General features: G+C 42.4%; 1 protein-coding gene across 1 annotated transcript in view; it reads right to left on the bottom strand.

Annotated features, from left to right (window-relative positions):
• LOC124593834 overlaps positions 1-22,407 on the bottom strand; it is a 105,147-nt gene that overhangs the window by 30,567 nt on the left and 52,173 nt on the right. Inside the window, exon 6 of the mRNA XM_047132182.1 lies at positions 3,693-3,880. Coding sequence (XP_046988138.1) covers positions 3,693-3,880 — 188 coding nt within the window. The remainder of the gene's footprint in view (positions 1-3,692; positions 3,881-22,407) is intronic.

Genomic DNA, 22,407 nt, shown 5'->3' with positions numbered 1-22,407 from the left:
TGTACGTGTGCGTGGTGAACATTTCCCATATTAATGTCGGGGTACACGCGCAGGAAACAGTGGCGTTTTGTTACACACGTGTTTCCGGACGGTTTTCTCATATTATCACCAATACCGTGGACTTACAGATCTGTGTCGTGTGTGTTCCCTATGTGCCTATGCTATTAGCGCCAGTTTTGTGTAGTACCACGTTGTGTGGCACCACATTCTGCAATTATCCTTAATAATTTATGTGCATGAGTGTAGATGCGCTGAAATCTTGCATACAGAGAATACAAGGTATAATAAATTAGTTATTCACGTCAGGGATTTAAAAGATACAAAAAATTAGCGGCTCATTTAACTGCTGATATAATTTTCAAAAATAATGCAATCATTTACGAATAACAGATTAATGAATCACTTTAATAGGCACATCCTTCAAAGTGAAGTGAATACCACAGTGATAGAAGTCAGGATTAGCCATAGTAGAAATCACGAAAGTATACTTGATGCACTTGACAAGACTGAGTGTAACAGGGGCATTTTCTTAGTAGACAGTACAAGTAGTGCCTGGCTGGAAGTTACATAGTGGAGGAAAGTACTGTAGTGTGGGAAAATAAACGACCAGTACAGTAAGACATGAAATGTTTTTCTCTTTTTATACCGAAGCAGACGAAATTGCTACTACTAATAGAGTTAAACAAATTCACTATTAAAAAGGAACTTACGTCTGTCACTATTAAGACAACGGAGCTTGTATTTCGTTGGCTTAGATGATAATGATTTCTCGTATGTGGGGTGCTCAACTGCGTGGTTATCAGCGCCCGTACAACTTCCAAACCTCTGCTCAGTCCAGTCGCGCCACTTCCACGAATGATGATGAAATGATGAGGACAACACAAACACCCAGTCATCTCGGGGTAGGGGAAAAATCCCTGAGCCCGCAGGGAATCGAAACCGGAACCCCGTGCTCGTTAAGCCAGAACGCGACCGTCAAACCACGAGCTGCCAACTGTTGACTTACAATCGGTTAGTTATCACATAACGAGTGAAGTATAACAATTTTTTGATGTCATGCGGTAGATATTTGTATGGGAAACCAAACGTAAGCTAACTGTCTGCTCTATAGTTTGTACTAAGTTCTTGATGGATCTTCGAACGGCTAGCCAATTCCAAATTACCTGTCCTTCTGTCGTGATTAAATCAAGTTACATCCGTTTGCTGCCTTCAAGAGTAGTTAGGCTCTGAAAATGTATAACACACCTCTGAAGACATTAATGTAACTTTATATTCTTCTCTAAAGGAATGAGCCACGCAGTGCATGTGGGTGCTATTTGTAGAATCTGCAAACCTGTACCAATATCTTGAATAATGACAGCTTGGCTGCTTTTGTAAATAATTGGCTTAACGACCGGTTTCGTAGTCTAGAAGCCACATTGTCACGTTGAATATGGTGAATGATGACATATACTGAAAAGGAAACAAAACAGGATCAGCGGGAAAATGTTCCTGAATGCACAAAAAAAGGAGAATATGCTCCTGTTTAAAAGACTCTGTCTGAAAAGTGTGGGTCAGTTGCCTCATTCTACATCGTATAAAATTTTTCCCAACAACTTTGCATTGTGAACATGTACACGCTCTTTTTAACATGCAACACACCTCTCATATCCACAGTCTCCCCTAAATGTAACTCGCTCACACGCACAAGTCCATCGCTGTAAGTCGTTCATACCCATCCACTCCCACTTGCCCATTCTCAATCGCGTTTATAGCCCAACTCAATTGTCATTATCTGTTTGTCTTCCTACCCGTCACAGCCTCCTTTTACACAGCCATAGTCTCCATCGTTCTGCTAGTATTGTCTCGTGTCACTGTCACAGTCTCCCTCTTGCCCTCTCTTACTGATACTACCTAATTCAATTGTTTCCACTGCTTCTTTCTCGTCTCATTGTCACTATTTCTCGCTTCCTCTTTGTCACGGTCGTAGACTCCCTGTAATTATTACTGGCTCGCAACCACATCAAGTTCCTGCTTATCTTTATTCCTCTCAAACTGACAATGTCTCTTTTACTCTTTCTAACTTCCTCACACTGTTCTGTCACTGTGACCTATGTCCCACCGCCGCTTGAGCCTCTCCTTCTCTCACACTGCCATTGTCTCCTTCGCTCTTTCTAGACCATAACCACTGTTTGCTATCTTCCAGTATTTATTAATTTTCCCTCTCTTCTCCACTGTCTGTGCCTCCTTCTCTCTCAGTATAAAAGAGCGCGGATATTTTCGTTTGCCAACGATTCTGCAAACAATTTTAAAGGTGCTGAGGAAAGTACAATGAGGCAGTTGGTACACGACATTTCAGTCCGATATTTTTTCTGTGTAGGCCTTGTTTTTCTTGCTACAGCAGATCATATCACACATACGAAAATAGCATATTAGGCCAGCAAAATTTTGATGTATAACTTCTGTGAAACGGAAATACGGCAAAAGCATTTTTCACCTCAGAATGGATTGAACGTACACAAACATTTTTCGTGCGCTACAACAATGTGCATGAGTGTAGATGGGAACTCAAGAACCCTCCTGATGATAACAGTCATACTTTACAGCATATTTCTCCATGATACGTCACTTTATATACTACGTTTTAACCTCACATCGGATTTTTAGTGCGTATTTTGCGTAGACAGGTAGGGTAATTTTGAATCTGTTTTTCTCGGACATGGATAAAGGTACCAAGAAACTGTTCAAGGCGATTCGAAATCGGTGTCTTAGAAATACATCTTAAGAATGTGAGCCATTTCCTATCCATAGCCGACTTGGAATCCGCGGCTCAGATGTGGTACATAAAAACCGTGTTTTGGGGTGTTTGTTGATGACGGATAACGATTTTTTCAAACAGTGATATGTCTGCATAAATGCCTAGAGAGTGTACAGTTAAAATTTCAAAGTTAGGTATTTAGATATCGGTGCTGACTGCAAAAAACTGGTGAAAAACGCTTCTTTCGGATTTTCTCAGGAAACGCCCATAAAATAAATTCTGTCTCCATAAGCTTCTTAACGCGCACCGTAGACGACGTTTAATGGAAAAAAGAACCAACCAATTTGCTTCATTTTCCTAAGGTGGCGGAAGCGTGTAATATTCTGATTTTTACCCTGTACTGTAGGATATTTACAGTAAGTCGTTCAAATTGTTCAAATGGCTCTAAGCACTATGGACTTAACATCAGAGGCCGACGGTCCTCTAGACTTAGAACTTCTTAAGCCTAACTAACCTAAGGATATCACACACATCCATGCCCGAGGCAGGATTCGAACCTGCAACCGTACAGCAGCGCGGTTCCGGACTTAAGCGCCTAGAACCACTCGGCCACAGCGGCCGGCACAGTAAGTCGATCATTCTGTTGGATATACAAATGGTATGTAGCTCAAGAGCTATCCAAAACAATGGACCCTACCTCACCAACATAACCCGAGATATGAGTCCCAAAACAATGGACCCTACCTCACCAACATAACCCGAGATATGAGTCCCGGAAAAAACTCTTTCTTATGCACGGCTTTTTGGAACATGTTCGTAGAGATACGGCACTGACTACAAATTAAAAGCCTATAAATTCAATATAGGATGAGAAGGTACTCAGGTGTACCATGGGCTAGGACTTCCGACACTCAGCGATGGAGCGTCTAATGAATTACATCCAGAAGGACCTTACCTGCCCCTCCCAGGCTAGCAGAAGCCCCGAGTCGAGCAGCCTGTCAATGAGGGCGTCCAGGTGTCGCAAGTGCGGCCAGCCCTTGCGGACCACCACGTTGCTCCGCTCCCAGTAGATGTCCTCGCGCATCGGTCGCAGCCACCTGCTCGCCGCCTCCTCGTCGATGTAGTTGCCAATGGCGAAATACCCTAGAGGACGCAAAATAAACAGACGTACAGCGGCACCAAAAAGTATTTGCATACCTCCCATTATACACTAATGGCCACTAAAATTGCTACACCGATAGGAAATGCAGATGATAAACTGGTATTCATTGGACCAATATATTATACTAGAACTGACATGTGATCACATTTTCACGCAATTTGGGTATATAGATCCTGAGAAATCAGTACCCAGAACAACCACGTCTGGCCATAACGGCCTTGATACGACTGGGCATTGACTCAAACAGAGCTTGGATGGCGTGTACAGGTACAGCTGCCCATGTAGCTTCAACACGGTACCACAGTTCATCAAGAGTAGTGACTGGCGTACTGTGACGAGCCAGTTGCTCGGCCACCATTGACCAGACGTTTTCAGTTGGTGAGAGATCTGGAGAATGTGCTGGCCCGGGCAGCAGTCGAACATTTTCTGTATCCAGAAAGGCCCGTACAGGCTCTGCAACATGCGGCCGTGCATTATCCTGCTGAAATGTAGTGTTTGGCAGGGATCGAATGAAGGGTAGAGCCGCGGGTCGTAACACATCTGAAATGTAACGTCCACTGTTCAAAGTGCCGTCAATGCGAACAAGAGGTGAACGAGACGTGTAACCAATGGCACCCCATACCATCACGCCAGGTGATACGTCAGTATGGCGATGACGAATACACGCTGCCAATGTGCGTTCACCGCGATGTCGCCAAACACGGATGCGAACATCATGTTGCTGTAAACAGAACCTGGATTCATCCGAAGAAATGACGTTTTGCCATTCGTGCACCCAGGTTCGTCGTTGAGTACACCATCGCAGGCGCTCCTGTCTGTGATGCAGCGTCAAGGGTAACCGCAGCCATGGTCTCCGAGCTGATAGTCCACGCTGCTGCAAACGTCGTCGAACTTCGTGCAGATAGTTGTGTTCTTGCAGACGTCCCCATCTGTTGACTTAGGGATCGAGACGTGGCTGCACGATCCATTACAGCCATGCGGATAAGATGTCTGTCATCTCGACTGCTAGTGATACGAGGCCGTTGGGATCCAGCACGGCCTTCCGTATTACCCTCCTGAACCCACCGATTCCATATTCTGCTAACAGTCATTGGATCTCGACCAACGCGAGCAGCAATTTCGCGATACGGTAAACCGCAATCGCGATAGGCTACAATCTGGCCTTTATCAAAGCCGGAAACGAGGTGGTACGCATTTCTTCTCCTTACACGAAGCATCACAACAACGTTTTACCAGGCAACGGCGGTCAGCTGCTGTTTGTGTATGAGATATCGGTTGGAAACTTTCCTCATGTCAGCACGTTGTAGGTGTCGCCACCGGTGGCAACCTTGTGTGAATGCTCTGAAAAGCTAATCATTTGCATATCATAGCATCTTCTTCCTGTAGGTTAAATTTCGCGTCTGTAGCACGTCATCTTCGTGGTGTAGCAATTTTAAATGCCAGTAGTGTATTACACATTACAAACACACAAAGGTGATGGAGAGACGCTGTTGGGGTATTTTAAATTTACAGTATTCTGAACATGAGGTGTTTCCAGTATAATTGATTTGTCACGAACAAAAATATTTCTTTACAAAATGTTATCATTTGCTCTACACATCAAGAAGGTATTGGCACACCTACACAAAAATGTTAAATTCACGTAACTCAGTTATACCAGCCTAGGTACCATCGACATTTATGGCAGCTTGTAGACGTCTTGGCATGGAGTGAACAGAGTTGCGAGTAGTAAGTAATACCTAGTAGGATCTTCGACCATTCCTCTAACAATAGCATCTGAATCTCCCGCTTCCCTGTACAACGACGTTTTCGAACTTTTGTATCCACGTGTCTATCGAGTAGAGATTAGGGCCCTGTGATGGATTGAGGAGCCTCGTTGAAGCATTATATAGTAACTACTCAAGAGTTCTCAGAGCTTTAGGTTTAGCTTCGTCGTCTTGCTGAAAGTAGAAGATACCTTCAAGACCCAGTTTCTGTGCGTTGCGGCGTATATGCTCTTGTGGTAACGGCTGCTAGCTGGTCGCCTACACATTCAAATATGCGCGCAGCCAGTTATGCTGCAGCGTTTCCTACAGCAGCCACCGTGGCACGAGGGCGCTGCCACGAACGATTAAGTCGCTGACAATGAGATGCAAGCATTCCCTCTCCGGAGCTCCAGTGTCGTGTGTGCTTGAGTTCGAAAACTCATGTGCGACACCATTTTGAGTGTATTTCAGGTATAAATACGTGGATTCTCTGTTGATGAACGGCATCTATTCCTCGCTCTTTTATCCACTTAAGAATCACCCAGCGTGCAGCGAAGACATAAAAGGTCTCACAGCACATCAGTATCTACGACGATCCATGGCACCTTCAATAACTGCAAAGTCATCAACACCAGAAGTTGCCATGAATCCGCAAATCATTACTCTTCCTCCCTCTTGCTTTACTGTAGACGCGAAATTTTGTGATTGGAGTTCTGTATTTGATTCGCGACACATTTTTCCCTTTCCGCCGAACCAAACAAGTTAAACTTGGATTCGTCAGAAAATAGCACAGTATTCCTAAATTAAGTCAATTTATTGATATGACGTTTGGATCACTGCAAGCGTTTTTTTTCGGTTAACTTCCAAAGTAAATGGCGTTTCTCTGGAAGATCAGCTATGAATATCAGCTGTGTTCAAAATATTCCTAACAGTTTGAGCACCCACGTGTTTGTGGGACGTTGACTGAATGTACGATACAAACGACCCTGTACCTTTAAAGACGATCTATCCTTTGAAGGTCGTTGTGTCTAAGAATTCTTTAATGTTCTGATCTGCGTTTATTGTCTGTTGTACCGGTCTCTTGAAACTTCTTAATAACTGCCTGTACGGTTGAATAATTAACAGAGAGTTGTTTACCGACCTCACGGTAACTTTTACGTTGCGAATGCAATAAAACTGCCATATTGGGAAACGACACGCAATGTTCCTTCCCCCTCGGACTCATCGTGATAAGTGAATGAACCTGTCAGACAAGGGTCGTAGAGCGTGCAATACTTTTTTCAGCAGGGAAAGCCCTAATTTAATCGATTATTTATTTTCCGTTTCGTTGGGAATACATCTTAATATATAAATTATTTCTTTTGTTGAGTCAGAGTTAATGGTATACAAACAGAGTGTTTAAAAAGATGTGTTGAATACCATGAGAGGTGGTGATACTGACTGAAATAAGAAAAATAAGTCCCATAAACATGAGTCCGGAAGCGCATACTTTTCGAGATAAACACGTGTTTACAGGTAGGGCTGCGCGACGCTTGGTTGCGCATATTTGAACAGTCGTTGCATTGGCGGACCGTCAAATGTGTCGGCGGGGTATTACGACATCTTACTCACAGTACTCTTCCTACCACTAGGTGGTCTACAGTCAGTTATGTGGTTCGAGTCGCGCAGTAGGCTATGTTATTTTTCGTCGTGTTTGTGTGCGTTATCTTATAGTACTTTCAATCCGGGGTACATATCATGATGTTTGATCTTCTCCAAACGAGGATTCACTTATGTGTTTACTGTTATTGGGCAGTCGGTGCGTTCAAACCGTATAGTACATTTACATTTTCTCTCTTCCTCCATTTGCTAGCAATAGAAGCGTACTACTGGACCAGTGAAATGGCTGATATCTGCCATGGTATAGCAAATGGGTGTAGCCTGTGAGGCCGAGCTTGCACCTGAACATTATGAAAGATCCCCCAGGATGCAGCTAACTTAACATTTATTTAAGAATAAAGCAAAAGTGAAACACCGAATGAACGGATGCATTGGCAAAGACATTAATTATGAATGCGCGGTAATGCGCAGACAAAAGAAAACATTTTATCGTTCAATTTGTTGTACAGTTGTTTTTTCTTTTAGGAGAGAGAGTCAGACTTTCGAGTATGTAGCAGGACGACGTACTGTGATAGCGATGTATACTATTGTATGAGTGAATAATAGAAAGTTAAAGAACGCATCAACCATTTTTATTTATTGAGATAAATGGAAGATAAAAATGAAGAAAGTGTATTTTTTGTGATTACGACAAGCACCGGAATCTCAGGAGTCCTCTGCTGCCTACATCTTTAACTAGGTCAGCGAGGTCCGATAGTTAAACGAAATTAAGATAAGCCCAAACAAACTTTTCAACAACGCTTTAAATATATTAAAAGCTATAAGCTGAAAAATATCCATTCGCAGGGTGCCCTCTGATAACGACGTCGGCAGACTTTTCCAGCGTCTGAGGGACACAGATACCGTTGCACCTAGGGAGATTGACATGGGAAAGCATCGCACATTCCGCATGCCTGACGTGGAGCATCGTGTGCTACGTTCGGTGGAAGAAACCCCTGGGACCAATGTGTAACGATTTGCAGCAGTAGAAGGCCTGTCTCTCTTATATGGAGGGAAGGGTACTTCATGAACTATTTCTGCACAAATATCATCTACCGGTTATCGATCAACGTACGGGTAGACGTACTTGGCGATAGATTAATACGGTCATACCTACTACCACAACTCTTAACTGAGGAGCATTTCCCGGACTTTGTCATTAATGTATTTTCTACCTTGCTGGAATCTGTGCCACTGCAGCAACGAATACAAATGTGGTTCATGCGTGATGGTGCACCAACAAGGTTTCGTCACAATTGTGCACGAACGTCTGATGTAGTCGTTTCATGACCGCTGGATTGGTCAGTGGGGAAGGGGGGGCTGTAGTTGGGTTGAATGCCTTCACATGCTCGTTCTCCAGAACTCAATTCCCTAGACTTTCGGTTATGGGGACACTTAAAGGAATTGGTTGACGCCATGGCATTGAACGATGTGCGGACTCTACAGGGTCGCGACTTCAATACCTGCCAGCAGGTACAACGAAACCGGGTATACTTTAAAGGGTGCGTCATTTCTTACGTCGGTCGGCAGAGATGTGCACTGTCATGAGTGGACGCGGCGTTGAACACCTCCTGTAAACACTTCTTTACTGCAAAAGGTATGCGTTTCTGGACCAGTGTTTGGCCGGCCGGGGTGGCCGTGCTGTTCTAGGCGCTACAGTCTGGAACCGCGTGACCGCTACGTTCGCAGGTCCGAATCCTGCCTCGGGCATGGATGTGTGTGATGTTCTTAGGTTATTTAGGTTTAAGTAGTTCTAAGTTCAAGGGGACTGATGACCTTAGAAGTTAAGTCCCATAGTGCTCAGAGCCATTTTTGGACCCGTGTTTATTGGACTTATATCGGAAAGTATGCATTTCTGTACTCATGTTTATTATAATTTTCTTGTTTTTATGAGTACGACCACCTCTCAAAGTATTTGACACTTTTTTGAGCACCCCAAAAAAATGGTTCAAATGGCTCTGAGCACTATGGGACTTAACAGCTGTGGTCATCAGTCCCCTAGAACTTAGAACTACTTAAACCTAACTAACCTAAGGACATCACACACATCCATTCCCGAGGCAGGATTCGAACCTGCGACCGTAGCAGTCGCACGGTTCCGGACTGCGCGCCTAGAACCGCGAGACCACCGCGACCGGCTTGAGCACCCCATATAATATTCCAAATATGTATACATTTGGTATTAGACACGAAAATGTGTCTGTGCCAACACTTTTTTGTGCCACCATATCTTTCAGCCGGCGATATGTCCTGCTTGTCGTGACGTGAAAAAGTGAATTGACGTAACTCACAGAAATCGCTTACACCTGCCGAAATGATACATTTTAATCAGCCTCTGTGCAGTTACTGTTGTCAACCACTTGTAAGTGACAGCACTGGGCAAGCCACATGACAACTAAAAACAGATGGAATCAATGAAAGCTATTTTGTCGAAAATTCGTAAGGTGTGACCGTGACTGTGTGAAAGTACAGAATAACTTTTACAATAAATAAAACGGCAAGAAGCCACTGTTAACGATACTATTAATTACGGACAAATCGCGCCCTTCCCACTTTCAAACAGATGGGTTTATTTTAGACCGCGACGGAACTATCCCCATTGCTAAAATCAGCCAAACTCGCATGTACGGGTACATATGTAATTTTAAAACTCGAAGAGCGACCCGATAATGAGTACGACGGTTCTAAACCCGTAACTATCTGTTCTTAATAAATAGCATTATTAACATTGGGTACTACCTGATGTTGCTTAATTATAAAAACCACTGGACATTTAAATCGAAAGTGACTCAAAGTTTAAATTTGGCATTAGTGTTTTGGTCTCCCCACGTCATGGGTTGTATTGATGTTACTTTAGTGGTTAAGAAAATCGAGTCAAATTTACAAAGATCAGTTTTTAGCCCACTTATCAATATGACGTAGCACCTCTCTGGTCTTGATGCATGCACTGATTCGGTTGGAAGTGTGTCATAAAGCCGGCGTATCCCTTCCTGTAATGAGGAGTCGGCTCCTGTTTTCCTCCAGCTGGATGCAGGTCACGCAATTACTCGCAGGTCGCGCTCACATCACATGGTGTTGTTGCTGCCTGTTGCACTCTGCGGGCCGGTAGCTAGGTTGTGGGAAGCCTATATTTATAGTCCCTGTTCATGTTGTTTTATTATTTGTATGCCTACTTTGATCTTGCGTTTCGCCAAACCCGGTTGATGGCCAGTACGCAGGTTTCGTTAAATCTGATTTCGTCGCCGCAGTCTTGCCGGCCTTGGCCCACCGCAGACTTGCAACGCTGCCTCAGACGAATGTGTCCCTCGTCTCGAGTTATGAGCGTTGTTATCGACCTGCCGGCCCCTCTTATGTATACTTCTCCTCATTGACATTTCACATTGTGCGCACTTGCATTGTTTGCGTAGCACATCCTGGATCTCGTGACTGCTGTAGTAGACAGGCTGGATACTGCTATGTCCCCGTTCGGTTCAATTTATGCTATACTAATTAGACGTCATCAATTGCTTTGTTAACAGTGCGTAGCAATCGGACTCCTAAATTACAGGAAGGCTTCTCTAGTAGTAGATGATCAGCTATGTGACGGCTGATCACTCGCTTTTGTACGTAAGAGTTTGCAATCTGCCTCACGAATTAGTTTAAATGATAGCAAACAGATGTTAACAGCTAATGATCGTAGAAGAAATCTAGTTATTTTAATGTTGACTGTGTCTGAGGTGACTGTCCTACAGGATGTTAGTTAAGCCTGGAGCACGTAAATTCATAGGAATACCTAACATTAATGTGTGAAATGTTACGTTGTAAATGAAAAAACTCCAAGTTTAATAAACTCCTGAAAATATCATAAATAATTTTACATATGTAAATTAATTTGTATATTAATTGAAAGAAGCGGTATACTAATGAGATGATGTATTTTAATTATTCATGAGTTATTTTTTAAAAAAAGTGTCTACTAATTAAAATAAGTAAACAAAACACTGTTTAACAAAACATAGCAAGTACCATCTTTTGTGTACAGATATAAGAAAGCGGAATGCGACTTGCTCGCCCTCTCTCTCTCTTTCGTCCTCCGCTATCGAGATAAGCTGTGTAACAGTCATTTGTACGGTTTTGTTGAATAATTGTGTTAAGTTGATGTTAAGTAGTCGTGTTTTTCATTTGAAGATCCCTTTCTTTCCTATTCATGTTATACGTGTTTTATTATGCAGCTTTTTAGTCGAGTGTCAGGCTGCATCGAACAGAAGTTGTGACGCATTGCTTGGTGTCCACGGCCGAACACGGTTAGTGTTAATGCACCGTTTAATCCATCGTATTATAATTCATACGTCCCTAAGACCATTTTTTATCGATATTTTTCTCTCAAAATCCGGTTAATGTTACCACGCGGACCGCGTAATATTCAGATCGGTCGCTGGCCACCAAACAATGTCGCATACCAACGCACTCGCCGCTCTGATGTAGTGACGTTGCTGGAAGGCTGCGTTCTCCATAACTAGAAAAAAGAGTAAAATTTTTCTGTGCCATGTTCTATCATTTCAATAGTATTGTCTCCAGCAAAGCAGGAAACGTTCATGTACTCTTCTCAACCAGTACTTACCAATTGTTCGATGCTTTCTTAAAAGTCAAGTTTACTAGCAGAGATAAAATCCATTGACAATCCATTTTAATTAATTAATTCATATCTATGTAACCAGGAATAATAATATAAAATATTTTATTTTATTTTTTATTTTTATTTTTATTTGTGAAACGCTATCTGTGCTTGTATTCACACACTTGTAATTACTTTAAATAGCACAGCAATTTTCATCAAAATTAGCATACTAAACTTTTAATAAATAACCTAATAAGCATTGAAAATACTTATCTACTGTAGTGGTAAAATATTTAAAGTTAATATTATAGAAATATTTCAGACAAGGTATAAAAAAGTTTAAGTCACACAGAAACATGTAATCAGAAAATATGTAATGGATATAATTACTACCTATACCTCATGTAACTAATATAAGCTTGGATGTCGTCACACGCCACTGATTTCGATATGCAAAGTACACAAGCCACCACAGTTTCCTGAAGAGGTGAAGCAGAAGTTTCTCTTTACCTTGTGGTGTTTTCGTCTCAACAGTAACAGCTACACACAGCATCCATTACGAAATTACAAAATAAGACTGTTACACGTTGTAGCGTAGACCAAGTAAAACTGTAGAATTTCTCGAGATGACGAACTATGTCGAAGTCTTTTTGACAAATGCTACTGAATGTAAAGTGGCAGCTTACTATTTGTGGCTCTGGATGCTTCAAGGTCTTAAGTTGTACGTCTAGCCATCAATACATCTCTTGCAGCTTGCAGAACCCCATTACCCGCATTACTACTAATTTTTTACTCCACGGTAAGTCAAAGCAAATCTCTTCTTATGGAACACACAGTTTAGCAGCAGCTTTTATAAAATAGTAGCATCATACAGCTAAATTTACCAGCTCTCGATTTGCACCATGCTGACACCACACATATGAACTGTGCTAACACTACTACTGACAACTTAGGCAGTCTTTGTTCGAGATCTGTCTCTTCTCAGAAAGGGTGGCATATCGCTGCTCAGATTAATATGTGGGAAGACACTTAACAATTATTACGTATTTCTAAATCCACGACTATTCTTAATACACAATACGTCATTTTATGGTTCCTTTAATGCTCTAAGCTTTTTTAATAATAAACAGACCATAATACATTTTATTATCTCTCAGTATAGTCTAGTAAATGTGTAATTTGTTTGCCATTTCAGCAACAAGTTGGCAACATGTTACGGTGATTCCTAAGCCATCAATTTCTATCACCAGATTTCGTTTTTGCAACGGCTAGATGGCATGAGCTTCTACGTTAGGCAAGCCTGACACAAGCGCCTCTTTCAGTGCCAGCGGATCACTGATCGACTGGTGCTAACTATTACTTTTCAAAGCTATGTTTTACCTGTACGAACAGTTTTCCTGATCTAAATTTAGTAATTCTGTTAATAAAAGTGTTGTTTAGTCTTGTAATAATACCTGTATCGTTACAATACAAACCTAGCGAAAGAGTTCACTGATCCGGTCAGCCGGCTGGTGTGGCCGAGCGGTTCTAGTCCCTGCAGTCTGGAACCACGCTACAGCTACGGTCGCAGGTTCGAATCCTGCCTCGGGCATGGATGTGTGTGACGTCCTTAGGTTAGTTAGGTTTATAGTAGTTCTAAGTTCTAGGGGACAGATGACCTCAGATATTAAGTCCCGTAGTGCTCAGAGCCATTTAAACCATTTAATCCGGTCAGCGAGACTTTAGGAACAAGGTCAGTGCGCTGCTGACAGCAGTTTGTCGATTTATTGCTTGTCTCATTTCTTTTTGTGTGTTTCCATGGCAGTTTGGACTAATGTATAGCTGTATCCATTGCTCACGAACGTTGTAAACAGCGTTTTGTGCTCATGTGTTTAGTGTTGACCATCGTTTAGGGGCTGCGTATGGATGGCCAAACAACTGATAACTGAGTTCTTCTGTCCTGGATACTGGTGGGCGTGTAAATACCCGTTCCTATGTGTAAGCTTCCGATATACTCTGTGTTCTAGTGTGCCACCATGAATACACTGATGAGTCACGGGATAGCGATGTACACGAATTACAAAAGATCAGTGCATTGGCCAATCCCTCACTTGCACTCAGGTGATTGATGTTAAACGTTTACCGATGTTTTTGTGGCCACACGACGGGAATTAAAGGGAGTTAGAACGGAATTTTTTTTCTTATTTTTGGATTTTTATCTCATTATAAAATCTGCAATTTTCCGAATAAAATTATTTATATATCACTTATAAACTCACATGGGAAGTATTTTTTTTTTAATATAATCTACACTGGTTGAAAGTGTTAAAATTTTTACGTGCATTACTTCAAGACCTAATAAAATCGGTAATTTTTTTTATATAGAAGGCTGTGGACTGTTGTGTTATAAAGTTTAATTACGCCTTTGTATTGGTAGCACTGTCAAAAACAGTATCTTATTGTTTCATAGTATAAACACGAGTTGTGTTGTGACGTGCTAATGTTTTTCTAAGGAAAAGTGACGAATAGATTGGTAAATCTCTCAAAAAGTAAAGTATGATTCCAAAACGAAGTATTTTTGAGAGACGTGAATTTCATGGTAATAGATTTTCGTATAAAGGGAAACATTGTGTTCAACATGTGTCGTGTGAACTTGCAGACAATGAAATAGATACAGGCAAAGTCGTCAGTGTCTAGAGAAACACCCATTAGTGCTTCGAAGATTAAAATAAAACGTTGTAAGACACGTTTTTCTCAAAACGAACGTGATGTAAATGATAGGTTAGGTTATATTCTGATAGATTTACACATAGTAACAAGGGTTTTAGGTGACTATGTGTGTTATAAAATATGTGAGGTTTACAAGAAAACAGTAGGTATCAAATGGACTAGACAGGAAACTTATCATTAATTGTGCCAGTTGTAAATACACTCATTCATTTTGGAATTCTGATAAGTGTAATGATAATTATTTTGAAGTAAATGTTAGGTGGTTTATGGATTGAGAGCTATTGGCAAAGGTCACACTGCAGCAGAGACAATGTGTGCCGTGATGAATATGTCACATCTACCTTGTAAAATTGACAAGTATGCAGAATTTTTTGGAGCTGCTGTGGAATCTGTTGCATGTTAATCAGTGATGGATGCTGCAAACGAAGCTGTTGAAATAAATGATGGTATGACTGACATACCAGTAGCTTTTGATGGCACTTGACAGAAGTGCAGCTACAGTTCTAAGAATGCTGTTGCTATGGTGACCAGTGTGGACAGTGGAAAGGTAATAGATCTCCAGATTTTAACCAATCATTGTTATAAGTGTAAATCAGGGAAGAAGGGCATATCTCTGACAGAAATTATGCAGGAACAAGTGGTGGTATGGAGGCCTCTGCAGCTATTGAAATTTTTAGTCGATCTAGGAACGAAAGGGGAGTGTGTTAAGACTAACGTCTTAGGAGATGGACAATCAAAAGCATATAACGGTGTAGTAGCAGCTCAGCCTTATGGTGAGAAGATTATCACAAAACTGGAATTTGACGGTAATGTCCAGAAGAGGATGGGCACCAAGTTGAGGAAGATCAAAACAAAGTTTGAGAGACAAGACACTTTCTGATGGTATAACCATAAGAGACAGGCTGACAGACAAAATGATTGATGAACTACAGCAGTATTATGGGATGGCCATTAGAAATAATACTGAGGATAGGATTTGTTGAAAATGAAGCAGGTAGTATGGGCTACCTTCTTCCATAAACTGTCAGCTGATATAAAACCACCTTTGCCCTGCTGGAGCTGATTCATGATGCAATTACCGGTATGCCCAGTACTCAAACAATTCATACAGCCATAAACATTCCACCCCAGCACAGCAGTCATGGACATTATAAAACGTATTTACAGAGACCTGACAAATCCTGAATTACTGAAGGTGTGTGTGCACAGTGAGACTCAAAACCCAATGAGTCGCCGGCCGGAGTGGCGGAGCGGTTCCAGGCGCTTCAGTCTGGAACCGCGCGACCGGTACGGTCGCAGGTTCGAATCCTGCCTCGGGCATGGATGTGTGTGATGTCCTTAGGTTAGTTAGGTTTAAGTAGGTCTAAGTTCTAGGGGACTGATGACCCCAGCTGTTAAGTCCCATAGTACTCAGAGCCATTCAACCATTGAACCCAATGAGTCGTTCAATAATCTTATATGGCTTACCAAAAAATGTTTTTATAAGAATGAAGACACTAAAGTGGAGGGTTAGTGATACTGTTATTGCTTTTAATGATGACAACACTGGTAGCGTGAAAGTGCTACAGCATATGAGAATTAATCCTGGAGCAAACTACATCAGAGAACTTGAACAGATGGACAAGTTTCGCACTGATAAATCAGATTATGCAGCATAGTTGGCCACTAAGGCGTCCAGAAAGAAGAAAAGAAGAAAAAATTTGGAAAAATATCAAGAAGATGATATACATTATGGTGCTGGGTGCTTCTGAGTGACTAAAAATAAAAAAAAAAAATTAAGCGTATATTCAGTTACAGTCTTCTAAAACTTTAGAAGCCGTTCCTACAAATTTACGTTTTCTGTTGCATTTTTCCCTAAATCTCAGAAACCACTTGGAGTAGAGTATTCAAATTTTCAGGGAGTAAAGACATACATATCCTGAGTCTACTGAACGAAAAGAACGACATAATGTTATGTATAATTAAAATTATTTAGGATTACATGCAAAAAAGTACACACAATTTTAACTATGCAATTAAAAATTGTATTTCCGAAATCAGTGGCTGAAATGCAATTATTGTAGTTCAGTAGACTCAGAACACACAGTAAAAGTTTCATGTCAATGGTTACAGTGGTTCCTGAATTACGGGGAAGCCAAGTCAACGTTGTCGGGATAGCGCGAACCAGCTCCCCTTAACAGACTGAACATGGAATGGTAGTCGGAGCTAGATGCACGTGATACTCCACTTCAGAAATCGTTGGGAAACTCAATTTTCCGAAGTCTACAGTGTCAGGAGTGAGCCGAAAATACCCAATCTGGGGCATTAGCTCTCACCACGGACAAGGCAGTGGCCGACGGCTTTCATTTAACGACCGAAGGCAATGGCGTTTTCGTAGAGTTGTCAGTGGTAATAGACAAACAACACTGCGTGAAGTAATTGCAGCATGGGACGTACGACTAATGTATCTGTTAGGGCAATGCAGCGAAATATGGCGTTTATGGGCTGTGACAGCAGACGACCGACGCAAGTACCTGTCCTTACAACACGACATCGCCTGCAACGCCTTTCGTGGGCTGGTGACCAAATCGCTAGGACCCGAGACGACTGGACAACCCTGGCCTGATCCCAGTGTCCCGATTACAGTTGGTAAGAGCTGATGATGGGTCTCGGGTGTGGCCGCAGACCCCTCTAAGCCATGGCCCCATGTTGTCAATAAGGCTTTGTGCAAGCTGATGGTGGCTCCCCAATGGTGTGGGCTGTGTTTTGTTGGAACAGACCAAGTCCTGTTTGTGTTCGGCTATTTGGAGACCGTTTGCAGGCATTCATGGACTTCACGTGTCCAAGCAAATTTGGAATATTGTTATGGATGGCAATGCACCATGTCACTGGGCCACAAGTGTTCACGGTTGGTTTAAAGAGTATTCTGGACATTTCGAGCGAATGATTTCGCCAACCTGATCGGACGAACTGAATCCCATCGAACATTTACTGGACATAATCGAGAGGTCAGTTCGTGTACAAAATCCTACGTAGGCTACACTTCCGCTATTATGAATGACTAGAGAGGCAGTATGGCTCATACTTCTGCAGGGGATTTCGAACGACTTGTTGAGCCCATGTGCCTTTGAGCTGCTGCACTATGTCTGGAAAATGGATGTCCGACACGATATTAGGAGGTATCCTATGTGTTTTGCCACGACAATGTGCATCTACTGCCCACTGCTACGCCGTCTGTCTTTTCATTGTATTTTCCTTGACGTGTCAAGTATGTCCTGGTGCGCGCTGCTTAAATCATCTGTTATACGAAAATTATGACATTCAGTTACTGTGCCAGACACTTTCTCTACGCAGTGGCCTGTAAAGATAAGTAACGCTATGCTAAGCAAGTCGTCCAGCCGTAGATACCTATGCTAAGATGGGGTAGCTCGCTAGCTGTTTATAGTTCATAAATGTACTTATCTTCAATTAGCTACCCAAACTAATACTACGAGGGTTGCCCAGAAAGTAATGCACCGCATTTTTTCTCAGACGAAAACAATGCTATGAATGCGAAACGTACGTATGCATTATTTGAAGTCTCCTGAGTGAGCGAGCCAAGTTTCCGATGCTTCCGATAGATAGCGGAGGTGCAGGACAATTTCAAAATGGCGTCCTGGAAGGCATTTTGAGGCCGATGAGGAGATGATTCACACAGTGAAGCACTGGTTGCGCCACCAGGAAAGGAATTGTTACTGACAGGACATACACCCCCTTTTTTTGCGGTGGAGGAATCCCGTAGAACTGGATGGAGATTACGTGGAAAAGTAGGGTGTGTAAGTAAAACGCCATACTTTTGTGTGTAATTCTCATTATCTTCAATAAAGAATTGAAAAAAAAATCATTACAAGCAACGTGCCGTCATTGAACTTCTCACTGCAGAAAAGAAAACTGTGGGGAACACACACAAACGCTTATGAAAAGTCTATGGAGCGTCTGCTCTCGACAGAAGTACGATTAGTCACTGGGCACGGAGGGTGAGGTCATCAGAAAGCCGTTCGGCGGAGCTCCACGATTTGCAGCGGTCGGGGAGATCATCCTCGGCTTTCACGCCTGGCTCACCTGACCTAGCCCCCTCGCATTTCCACTTGTTTGGACCACTGGACCATTAAAGGATGCCATTCGTGGAAGGCATTATGAGGACGATGAGGAGATGATTCACACAGTGAAGCACTGGCTCCATCACCAGGACAAGAATTGGAACTGACAGAACATAAACGCCCTTGTTTCGCGCTGGGGAAAAGCCATAGAACGGGATGGGGATTACGTGGAAAAATAGGGTGTGTAAGTAAAACACCATTCTTTCGTGTGTGTAATTCTCATTATCTTCAATGAAGAATTTTTGAAGAAAAAATGTTGTGCATTACTTTCTAGACATCATTTATAATGTGTTTCAGATACATTCAACCAATTTCAGGAAACTATATTTTGTACTTGAATTAAGGAAGAAACTTGGGCTAAATGTTAACTTCGTAACTAAGATTTTACATTGACGCCAGTTGTAAGTGGCACATCTCTATGACTGCTCGTATGGGTCTACCTGGTGCAGTGTTCGCTCATTCGTCGAATGGAGTCAACACAGTAATAAAAGGCATTGAGTCTTCTCCATTTCAGCAGGACAGGGCACAACCACACAGGCAGATGCATATAAGGGCATTTCCTAACAATGAGTTGCCTTAACGGCGGTTAAGTTTTACGGGGCGTACGGCTCTCGCACTGCTCCATTGAACTCCGAGGTTACCTACTCTCTTGGGATGTGAGTTTCTTTGTGGGATTCTGAAAAACGCTCTCAATGTGTCCCTCCGTCTCCAGCGCTCCTCTCAGCAACTGGGTGAATGGTGACGCTGTGTAGCAATAGAAAAAATGATGCTACTCCAGATATTTTAGCAAGAGTGTGAGACGAGACTATCTTCTGTGTTTTGTACTGTGGACAATTAAGAACACAAAGATTGCTTCTGAAAACTGAAAGGCAAAGTAACACATTGATCGTAAATATAATTTTAAAAAGCGTAGGCTTTATACTGCATGTACATAAAGAAGAGACCTTAATAAAATCAAATGGTCTTCTAAAAAAAAAATGGTTCAAATGGCTCTGAGCACTATGGGACTTAACATCTGAGGTCATCAGTCACCTAGAACTTAGAACTACTTAAACCTAACTAACCTAACGACATCATACACATCCATGCCCGAGGCAGGATTCGAACCTGCGACCGTAGCAGTCGCGCGGTTCCAGGCTGAAGCGCCTAGAACCGCTCCGCCACCGCGGCCGGCAAATGGTCTTCTAAAATTGAATCTTTGTAGATCATTCCCAAGGTACAATGCAACCCAAGTATCCATCTGAACTGATATGGAAGATATATTACAGTGAAATCGAATGAATCTTTTTGAAACACCATGTATAATACACCGATCTCTGCATGGCTGGAAACATCGTTATAAGCCAAAAATGTAGCTGTAATGTGTCTTCAAATGGCTCGACTTTTTGTTGGTAGGTGCTACTGGATTTCAAACTTTCTGACATGTACATATGAAACTGGACGTATAAAATCTCCCGCTGATAAATATTTTGCGAGTTTTGCTATTGGTTAGAGGCTTGCTGAGGATCCCGCGCTATTGTGTTACAGCAATTTCGGCAGGCGCGCCTCCATATGTAAGGCAATCAGCTGGCATGCGTAATTCACGCTGTGTGCGGGAGAGCGAACACACAGTGGAGAAGAGCGGCTTTCGCCTCGGGTAGCGACCGTCTGAAATCCTATCGTAACGGCGATCATGCTTGATTTCGCAGCCACTGCGTCGCTAACAGCAGTGTGAAACGCACGGCTTCGGGTAGCATTCAGCACTCAAATCGAAAACGTGCGTATGTGTGTACGGAGACGCGTGTAGGATAGCGGGAGAAGGTACTAAGCCACGGTTATCTGCCTTTTCCCCCCTGAAATACGCCATATACTTGGGACAAGTTTTTCCATATGCACTGCTGGAAACATTCGTCTACTGAATTAATTGTATTGTCTTTGAAATTAGCCAGACACGTTACACGCGGTAACTCAAAACACGCTTTTTCCATATGCACTGCTGGAAACATTCGTCTACTGAATTAATTGTATTGTCTTTGAAATTAGCCAGACACGTTACACGCGGTAACTCATAACACGCTTTTGTGGTTGCGTCTTCATTTCTGCGAACCAGTGTTTAAAGCTGATTCTGGCAGTCAGCGACATCGTTATCCCACCCTCCGCCTGTTTGCTCACACGTTATTTTTTTCTAGTTTGCTTCAGTACTGAGCGATTCCCATTGCCGAGGTAAGAGGAGATTACGCCGGGTAATCGCATTACACACTTTCCATTACCAGATTAAACACATTCAGAGGTATTTTACCAGCGTTTTAGTGCACATTGCCGGATGACTTTCTCTCTTACGTACATCAGTGTTACGTTTGTTCAGGGCTAGAGAGCTAGCAAAAGGGTAACAGGACTTATCTTATATTCATGCAACATAATCGCAATCACCTCCCAAAATGGCGTCTCTGATTTCAGTCAGGCAAAGGCCATTATTAGTATGTCTAAACGCACGCTACATGTATTCAAGTCCGTCTTCACCTATAGTTATTACCCTATACAATTCCATGTTGTAACACGTGGTCTAGGGGTACTAATGAATACGTCATCGGTCCCGGGTTTGAAACCCGCCTCAACTTAAATTTTGATGAGGCCTAACACTCAGCATTTGGCACCCGATGACTTCTGGCAAAAGAAGCCACCCTTAGTCTGCCAACGGCCTTGCCAAAGAGGGCGGATGAGGGGACGCAGGTTTGAAGCACTTTTTTGTCCATGGGGTGGGAAACTGCCCCTTAAGGCAGAAGAATCTGCTATGAACAACGGCATGAGGATGCAGAAGGTAATGGAAACCACAGTATCCACAGGACATGTGCCCTTTAATTGAAAAAGTGTCATGATGACCTCTCCATGGCAAAAGATTCCGGAATAGTCCCTCATTTGGCTATCCGTGAGGGTATTACCAAGGGAGAGGTGACCAAGCAAAAAATACTGAATAATCAGCATCAACGAAAGGATAACGTTCTACGAGTCTGGGCGTGGGATGTGAATGTGGCAGGGAAGCTAGAAAAATTGAAAAGGGAAATACAAATGCTCAATCTAGATATAGTAGATTGAAGAGACAGAGAAAGTATGTGAGGATACTCAGAAAGTAATACACTTATATAAAAGCAGATGACAATCTAGTAGTCATGGGGGAATGGAATGCAGTTGTAGGGGAAGGAGTAGAAGAAAAGGGCACAGGAGAATATTGGCTTGAGACAAGGAATGAGAGAGGAGGAAGACTAATTGAGTTCTGTGGTAACAAATTTTAACTAGTAATAGCGAATACTCTGTTCAAGAATCGCAAGAGGAGGAGGTATACTTGGAACAGACTTCATGATAAAGGAAGATTTCAGTTAGGTTACATCATGGTCAAACAGAGATTCAAAAATCGGATAACGGACTGTAAGGTGTACTCAGGAGCAGATGTAGACTCAGATCACAATGAAGTAGTGATGAAGAGTAGGCTGAGATTCGTAAGTTCAAGAGATTAGTCAGAAAGGATCAATATGCAAGGAAGTGGGATACAGAAGTACTAGGGGATGACAAGAACCGCTTGAAGTTCTCTAAGGCTATAGATACAGCAGAAAGGAATAGCTCAGTAGACAGTACAGTTGAAGAGGAATGGACGCCATTATAAAGGGCAATCACAGAAGTTGGGAAGAAAAACATAGGTACAAAGAAGTTAACTGCGAAGAAACCAT

Source organism: Schistocerca americana, chromosome 2 (assembly GCF_021461395.2).
Source record: "Schistocerca americana isolate TAMUIC-IGC-003095 chromosome 2, iqSchAmer2.1, whole genome shotgun sequence".
NCBI lineage: Eukaryota > Metazoa > Arthropoda > Insecta > Orthoptera > Acrididae > Schistocerca > Schistocerca americana.
This window is presented reverse-complemented; position numbering and strand designations above follow the sequence as displayed.